The 9,256-nt window shown below is 47.1% G+C and overlaps 1 protein-coding gene across 4 annotated transcripts in view; it reads right to left on the reverse strand.

The window, feature by feature from the left end:
* The window catches only part of PHC2 (polyhomeotic homolog 2 (Drosophila)), an 86,370-nt gene that overhangs the window by 26,502 nt on the left and 50,612 nt on the right, over window positions 1-9,256 (reverse strand). For all 4 annotated transcript variants that reach the window (XM_014549508.1, XM_014549509.1, XM_014549510.1 and 1 more), the window contains 2 exons: window positions 5,141-5,556; window positions 4,718-4,883 (listed from right to left, as the gene is read on the reverse strand). In XM_014549508.1, coding sequence (XP_014404994.1) covers window positions 4,718-4,883; window positions 5,141-5,556 — 582 coding nt within the window. The remainder of the gene's footprint in view (window positions 1-4,717; window positions 4,884-5,140; window positions 5,557-9,256) is intronic.

The following is a 9,256-nucleotide window of genomic DNA, read 5'->3' on the forward strand; positions in this document are numbered from 1 at the left end:
CGGGCCGCAAGTCCCCAGCGGCGCGGTGGCCTGGCCTCCCGCCTGGGCCAATGCGGAGGCAATAATAGTAACTGCAGGCAATGCCTGCTCAGTGTGTGCCCAGCTCTGCGTGTTCGCAACGGCCCCACAGGAGTCATGATCCTCCCCACGGGGACTGCGGATCAGAGAAGTTAAGTAATGACCGAAGCGACCCGGCTACACCTCCATAAACGGGAATAATGCGACTGTTAGGCTTACTGCGGAGGTTAACTGAGGACATTTACACAAAGTGCCAGCAGTGCCTGGCACACAGTTGGAGCCCAATAAAGGTTACTTTCTCTTCCTAAACCACACTGCTTTAAACGGAATGGTCCTGGCGAAGTACATTCATTCAGTAGATATGCTAGGAGCTGTGGGGGATACAAAAGCCATAAGTGAGTCACAAGTTCACTCCCCCCTCCCAGCTTTGTGCTGAGTAGACAACACGAATCTCTCCATGATTGCTCGCTCACTAGTCCCAACATTTTCCCATTGTCTTGACTTTTTATTTATTTATTTTTTGCATTCATATTCTCTCTCTTTTCCCATTAGGTCTCCCTCATCCCTTTGTCTTTGTTTCCACGTTTTACATTTATTTTATGTTTCTTGATTATTTACTTCACTCCCTTTCTCTTTTCCCCATTCCCTTTCCCCTCTAGTATTTTTCTAATTTCCAAAGCCTTTTTTCATTAATATTCACATTTCTGCCTTTACATTTCTTAGACGTATATTTTGTTTTATAAAAGAAGGTAACATAGGACCAAATACACAACTTCTCTCTATTCTCCAAACACGCCCACATCTTCCTGACTCCCTACCTCTACTTCCACGACTCCCTCCTGGAATGCCCTTTCCCCAACTCTGCATGTCCAGGTCCTACCTATCCTTCAAGGTCAAGACTCAAGAACTGGCCAACAAACTTCTGTAAGGGACCAGATAGTAAATATTTTAGACTTTACAGGACATACGGTTTCTGTGGCAACTACTCAGCTCTGCTGTTGTAGCAGGAAAGCAACCATAGATAATATGTCCATGAATACAGGTGGCTGTGCTCCAATAAAACTTTATTTATGAACCCTGAAATTTGGATTTTTTATAATTTTCATGTATCATGAAGACTATTCTTTTTATTCTTAAACATCTTAAAATGTAAAAACCATCAATAACTTCTGGGCTGTACAAAAAACAGTGATGTGCTGGGTCTGAGTGGCTCAGTTGGTTGAGCATCGTCCTGTGCACCCAAAGGTTGCCGGTTCGATTCCCAGGAACATACTCAGGTTGTGGGTTCAATCCCTGCTCAGAGCATGTACAGAAAGCAACCAACTGCTGTTTCTCTCTCACATTGATGTTTCTTTCTCTCTTTCTCTCTCCTTCTCCCTCTCCCTCCCCCTCTCCCTAACCCCCCTTCCACTCTCTCTAAAAATCAATGGGAAAATATCCTCGGGAAAGGATTAAACACACACACACAACCAAAACAAATAATAATAATAAAAAAACCAAGCTGGCGATGTGATGGATTTGGGCCTTGGGATACAGTTTGCTAACCCCTGCTCTAGAACAATGCCATTTCTCTGCAGTCTATCCTGATAATTTGTACTCGATAGTAACTTTTCCCTCTTATAGCACTTGCCTATAATCCTTCTATAGCATTTATCACATTTTAGTTTTTATTGTATATGTTCCCCCCCCCCCAGCAGAACTCAAGCTCCTTCAAGGTAGGGTACAGATCTTTTTACTCTATGTATTACCTCCCATCCCACAGTGCTTTGCACAGAGCAGGCATTCAGATACATACAGGATAGTTATTCAGTTAAGTGCTGGGTGGCTGACCATTGTTTCCACTGTGCAAAGCTTACTTCTCTCCTTAGATAGTACTTCTGGGGCAGGATGCCTGTTATGTGTATATCATCTTGATTAGATTACAGAAAGAGATTTTTTTGAGGGCTTTGTAGACAAGGTGGAGAAAGGTAGGCAAATGTCAGTTCATTTAGGGGTTATTGGATAACAAATACTTGAACAAAGAATGTTGATTATCACCAACTTGTAGACAGGGCATATGTCCTCATTTGGGTCCTATTCAACATTTCTATCAGCAAATTGGTTAAAGACAAAGAAAACATGCTATATAATTGATAAATGGCAAAGTTAGCAGAGGCATTATATAATGAATAACAAAATTCAGATATGAAACATTTCTGCCCCACCACATATTCTTTCTGTGCCTCGGTTTTCTTATCTTTAAAATGGGGATGATAATAGTTTCTGCTTCAGAGGGTTACTGTCAGGATTAAATGAGGAAATACATGTAAACTCTGACAGAGAGGGCCCAGTAAATGTTAGCTATTAACTATTACCATTTTCTTACTAGGCTGGAACCCTGGGCTAAATTCACAAGATATTTAACACATGTCATTAACTAGACATTGGCACAAAATATAAATTGTATGTGTTTGGGACTGGGGAGACCTGGAGTGAGAGCAGTCCATGTAAAAAGAAACTTCAAAAACAAAAGCAGACACACAAGCTGACCCAACCCTCGGGAATTCAGGTGACACAATGCGCTGTGGCCCAACAGTGTCATCCCCCTGGGTTGTAGCAGTTGATGTGGGGCCCTGGGTGCAACTTCCTGATGAAGGAAGGTGACACTGGAGCCAGAGTCATGGTGCTTTCATAGCTGTGTGACCTGCTCAAAAACAAAAGCAGACACACAACCCTCAGGAATTCAGGTGACACAATGCGCTGTGGCCCAACAGTGTCATCCCCCTGGATTGCAGCAGTTGATGTGGGGGCCTGGGTGCAACTTCCTGATGAAGGAAGGTGACACTGGAGCCAGAGTCATGGTGCTTTCATAGCTGTGTGACCTGAAGCCTCTTCAAGCTTTTTGTTTTCTCCTCGAAATACTGGGGCCATAACATTTCTTTCTCGGCCTTATTATCATGGGTAAAGGAAAACTTAGAACAGTACTTGGCACATAGTAGGTGTTCAATAAATTTCAGTTCCTCCCTACCATACCATGCAGATCTGGAAAAACAGTCCTGCCTGCCCCTTGAAGGGCTAATACAGCAATCCAAGTCCCAACTTACTGTGACTTGTGGCTTTTTATATTTGGAATTAAGGTGCTTAATTTTGTGGATCACACTTGAAGGGAATTAATGAAAAGGTGGAAAGTTCCTAGACAAGAATAACCAGAACAGTGGGAATATAGAAGGTTTTGACGTGTAATAGGTAAAAAAAAAAAGTCTCAGCCTTTAGACTGGATATTCATATTCATATTCATATTCTCTCTCTCTCTCTCTCTCTCTCTCTCTCTCTCGTTAATCCTCACCAGAGGAGATTTTTCCCATTGCTTTTCAGAGAGTGGAAAAGAGGGAGGGAGGGGAGAGACAGAGGAGAGAGAGAGAAGCATTGATGTGAGAGAGACATATGGATTGGTTGCCGCATGCACCCTGACCAGGGTCTTGCCCTTGACTGGGAATTGAACCCATGACCCTTTGGTGCTCGGACACTTTAACCAGTGAGCAACACCAGCCAGGGCTGATTGGGAGGGAGAGGAAAGAGACATGATAACTGTCTACAACCACAGTAGGAGATGGACTGCGTTATAATTCACAGGACAATCACAACCAGTGGTAGAAGTTCCAGGGGAGCAGATTTGGACTTAATTTGAAGAGTCACTTTCTGATCATTAGAGCAATTCCACAATGGAACGGCTGCTTTTCAAAACGATGAATCTTGCAAGTGCCAAGAGAACAATGGACTCCTTCCTGTCTTTTACTTTTTCTAATGTTCTTTCTCCATATTCCTTTGCTTTCCTTTTCCTTGATCCTGTCTTCCATTCATTATAGGACATTTATTACTCCCCCCCACCCCCCCGCGACTTTGTCCTCAAGTACTATTCCTCTCATTTCTCCTTCAGTTTCCAAACTTTCTGTTGGCTCTCCCCACCCCCACCCCAACACACAGACCAATGACTGGAACTGCCTCCCTGAGTTGTAGGCAGCAAATGGCTCAGAATGTCACTGAAATCTGGGCCAAGATCGCTGTGCACACTGGCAGGGAGGGAAGGAAAGCAAATGGACTGCTGTAAAGGCAGAACTACTGCTGTGACTCTCCCGCCAGGGTAGAGGGATCCAGCGGAATCTCCTGAAACCTAGGCCATGGAAAAGCCCACTTGTCGCTGGGCACTCACAGGCAGACAGATGGGGTCCCAGCTGAGCACTGTTCCTTCAAAGATGCTCTCCACAAGCTGAACTCATTCTGAATCCTTTTCCAGCTCCCCCTAGGCATTTATTTCCCTTATCTTGGAGCTACACAGCCATCTTGTCATATTTCCAATGTCAAGAACTCCTCTCCTACCAATGAAGCAGAGAACGGAGACAACTGGATACCTGCTGAGCTCCCCAGCTAGCGTATGGATGTGTAGACACATCTGACAGCAGTGACATGTAGGCCTGAGTCTGCATCTAGAATTTTCAACTCTCCTTTCTCTAGCCTTTTATCTTATACCTTCTAGGCCCCCTTTTCTTTATCCTTGGTTCATCTTCTCTTCCCTCCATGTTTACCTACCCAGCTTCCTCGTTGCCTCTTTGGCTTACAATAGTTTCCCCTTCCATTCTAGATGCCCAACTATAATGTGCCAGGGGATGGCAAGGAAGGCCAGCTCCCTCCCCTCCCCCAAGGGCCCCACTTCACTTCATACCGTGAGCTGGGATCTGCTGGATATTAGGGCTCTTGGGTACAGGCAGACCACTGGGCATGGCAGTGACAATGGCTTGCTGATGCGGTGATGGGCGGGACCGAGCCTCAGGCACACTCTTCTCCCCAGGTACCACTTCCTTCCAGTCCTCTGGGGTGCCCTGCTGGGGCTGTTAAGACACAGGACAGGGATGATCTTCTCATGAACTGCCTTTACATTCTGGACACTTCCCTGCTTCCGTGGAGCTTGGGCAGAAGACAAGGACATTAAGATTTAGCCAGCCCCACAGTAGAGAAAGGCCCCTTTCTTGGAATATCCAGAGGTCTTCACCACTCACCCCACCTAGAAACACGTCCCAATAGGGCTGTGGGATTACCTGAGCTGTGGCCCCCGTTTGTTCCCTGCGCCTGGGATCGTCTTACTCACCACTGGTGACGCAGGCTGTAGTTGTAAGATGACAGTGGAGGCGTGCTGGAACCTGCGTTGAGGGGTGTGGGACAGGCCCTCAGGATACCCATTGTGAGGCCCAGCATCTGGCGTGGGAGGGTGGCAATGCTGAGTGCTGCCAGGCTTGTATAGGTTGGCAGTGGGACACTGGAGAGGCAGGGTGGATGTAACTGGGCCTAGAGGCATGGCATGGGATTCGGGACTGGGCTGCAGGGCCAAGCTCGGAGGGATGGAGGCGAGCTGGGGGTGGGACTGGGCTTGGAGTGCGGGCCGTGCTTGCTGGGGCTGCTGCTGTTGCGCTGGCTGCTGCTGCTGCTGCTGGATCACAAACTGGGGCTGCAGGTGCTTTGAAGGTGGCTGGGAAAGGAGCTGGTGTGGCTGCAGTTGAGCATAGGCTGAAGCCAGGGAGGGGGCGTGGCTTGACCTCGTCCTCTGCAAAGCACCCCAAATGGACCCCCTCCCATGCCCACATAAAGGAGGCTTCTCAAACTCAGTGTGGATTGCTTTCACCTTTCACCTAGAGCCTGACTTGGTCATGGCCCGGTTTTTTCTCTCTCTCTCTGTTTTCTTGCTTTCCTCCTATGCTGCGACACTGGACCTGTGGCTGTCCCTCAAAGCCCAATGCAAAACTCACCTCCTCTGTGAAGCCTTCCTTGACATTCCAGTGGGATTCTCTAGGGTGCCATGTTCTCTCTCTTCTCCAGGCCCTCCACTTGCTTTTTTCCATGCCTTCAATACGTGCAGCCTCCCATTGCCCAACCCAGCTCTGTCTGGCTCGTTCTTATTCACCCTCTGCTCAGCCCAGGCTGGCCTCCTCCAGGAAGCACCAGTTGCACACAGTGGTCCTCAGACTGTGGCAGGAGGCAGACCAGGGCCGGGCTACCAGGACCTTCTGTTGCATACTATGGGACCTTGGGCTATGTGTGCAACCTCTCTAGGCCTCAGCTTCCTTGTCTAAAAATTAGAACTATAGTTCCTACCCAGAAAGTTGTAAGGGTGAAATAAGAAACAAATAAAACTGTGCAAATAAAATGAGAGAAAATGACATGATGTGCACAGCCCAGTGTCTGGCACCCAGTCCTGTTCAAGCATTTCTAGCTATAATTAAAATCATTATTTCAGGATTGGATTCTCAAAGTATCTTGGGCTTACCTCTATCAGAATCAGCAGTATTACAGTGAGCTACAATTGTTCTTAGCTCTCTTTCCTTCCAGATCATAAACCCCGTGGCATCAAAACTGTCAGGTATCTCTTTATCCAGAACCTCATGCCTGACACGAGATGGGTGCTAAGTAAGGAAACTTATTGTCATTTTTGCCATTCGCTGCTGGCCTTCTCTCCCTGCATTTTAACCAGGCTGACCTTTTGAGGTGAGGATTTTTAGTATTCCCTTCCGGGTCTACCTCATGCCTTGTATACAGTAGAGTTTCAGGAAATTCGACTGAAACCCAGGTCAGAAACAAGAGACATTAAGGAAAAACAAAGTGGAGCAAACCAAGATGGTGGCATAGGTAAACACCGGAGATTGCTGCCTCGCACAACCACTTCAAAAATACAACTAAAAGACATAATGGACATCATCCAGAACCACAGGAAGGCTGGCTGAGTGGAATTAGTATTCCCTTCCGGGTCTACCTCATGCCTTGTATACAGTAGCATTTCAGGAAATTCGACTGAAACCCAGGTCAGAAACAAGAGGCATTAAGGAAAAACAAAGTGGTTCCTGGTGACGGACTGTTGCAGGCAGAAAGAGAGCGAACGTGGGTGGCCCACAGGCTACGGTGTGGATGTCAGTCAGTGATGAAAGAGGGAAACTCCAATGGTGATGAGGTTTTGAGAGAAATGTGCTGGGTTTGAGGTGATAGTGGAACGTCCAAATAAAAATTGCCAGCAGGCATTTGGTGATTATAAGTTGCCCCTGACCCTAACCGAAGCCTTGTCTCCTAATTCCATGCTGAATAGCTCAAAAGTTAACAACCAGGCAAAAAATGTTAATCAGGCAAACTTCCCAATCAGGAATTTCTAAGACAACTGTTGACAGCACCTGAGATACTATAGATGCCACGCCGGTCCTGTTAGGCTCCAAGCCAAACAGACCTGCAGAATGATGCTTATCCTCACTGAAAATCCAAGTAAAACCTTTTCTCTCTTATTACAAAATCAGGAATTCCGGGCTTGGGAACAGAGTCACTCCGGGGGCTGCCTATCTGAGGTGAGAGCCAGAGATGGTGCAGGTCAGAGGAGCTGAGAGGATCAGTGGCACATCCCACTGCTCGCTGGCTGTGTGGCCTGAGATGGGTCCCTTTCCTTCTCTGGGCTTCAGTTTTATCTGTGAAACATGAGGTTTGGGCTAGGTGATCATACAAGTCTCTTCCTGTTTTATAATTGTGAGTGGCTATCACAGGAAACTAGTTTAAAATTCAGGATTTGTAAGAAAACGTTAAAGAGAAGAAAGGTTCTGGATCTATAGAACATAAATAGTATAGTTAGGGAATTAAGGACACTACATGTTTGTTTACCAAATTGGGAAAGGCGACTGCTGGCCTACTGGCCCTCCATCCCTGGGCCTCCAATCCTACCCTACCCCCTCCCTGACCCTGTGCTGCTCGTGGAAAACCCAAAGGCAATTGTTTTAGAACAAATGATGCTAGTGTATGCCAAGACTGTAAACAAAGCTCTTGGAAGCTTAGATAACCTCAGAGGGAAGGTAGGGGAGGGTGGGGGTAAGGGGGAGAGATCAACCAAAGGACTTGTATGCGTGCATATAAGCATAACCAATGGGCGCAGACAACAGGGGGTGAGGGTGAGGGCAGGATTAGGGGGATGGGGGGGCAATGGGGGGATAAGCACACATTTGTAATACCTTAATCAATAAAGGGAAAAATAATAATAAGCCCCTGACTCAAGATCTTTTCACAACACAAACCAACCTTTCAATTCTTATTTCTTTGCTCCAAGCTCACTGTCCCCGCTATGGAGTTTGTCTTGTTTCATGCTGTCTAGAGCGCCACAGATCAAATCCCGGTCACCTTTCCCAGCCTTGCAGCTAGCAGGACTCTCCCCTTCCTCCTAGCTGTTTGGAGGTCTCTGCTTTGCACTGTCCTAGGGACAGCATGCCACGGACCAGCAGTAGGATGCTGGGAAGTCACCTGACCTCTCTGTACTTCTGTGTCCTCATCTTTAAAATGGGGGTCATGATAATACCTATCTCATAGTTATTTCAGTAAACAACTATCTCCTTTAGAAGGCAGAATTGATGGGATTTGTTTCCTCCAAAGCACCTTGAATTTAGCAGATGCTCAATCAGTATTACTGAATGAATGAATGAATGACAAACATGGGCTCCAGCTTGTTTGTCCCACAAAACCAGAACATGGAACCAAGATGGCGGCATAGGTAAGCACCTGAACTCGCTGCTGAGCACAACCACATTCAAACTACAACTAAAAGATAAAACGAGTATCATCCAGAACCACGGGAAGGCTGGCTGAGTGGAAATTCTACAACTAGAAGGAAAGAGAAAAGCACATTGAGTCCGGTAGGAGGTGCAGAGGTATGGAAGTGTGGAGGTACGGAGGCGCGCGTGAAAGGGGCTGGCAGCTGGGTATGCTGTTGTCTTTTTCAATCGGGAGGGAGATACAAGTGCCCAACTGCTCTGAACTTCAATTCTGGGAGAGAATTTGGGGACCCAGACTCACACAGAGAGAAACTGGACTGTCTGGCATTGGGCCGGAACGTGAGGGCGGCTTTCTCGCAGAGGTGCTTGCAGTGTTCATTGTTCCTGCACGAAGCCAAGGGACACAGACCCTGGGACCTCTCCAAGGCAGAGCAGACTGGCAGCCATTGCTGTTTGTTCCACCCTGGTGATTCTCTGAGATCCCGCCCCACCCAATTTACAACCCCACCCAAGCTGTGCGCAGAGGCTTTTGCATAGAATGGCCTGGCCTTTCTCCACCTAAAAACCTCAAACTGTAGCTGGGTCAGAGAATTCCAGAGATTCCAAAGGAAGGCCTAAGGCTCATTAGCAGCCTGCATTACTTCACAGTGGAGCCTCATCTGGGCTCCTCCAAACCCCAAACAAAGAGGAGGAATCTG

The sequence above is a fragment of the Myotis brandtii genome, unplaced genomic scaffold (genome assembly GCF_000412655.1).
Source record: "Myotis brandtii unplaced genomic scaffold, ASM41265v1 scaffold555, whole genome shotgun sequence".
In the NCBI taxonomy this organism is placed as follows: domain Eukaryota; kingdom Metazoa; phylum Chordata; class Mammalia; order Chiroptera; family Vespertilionidae; genus Myotis; species Myotis brandtii.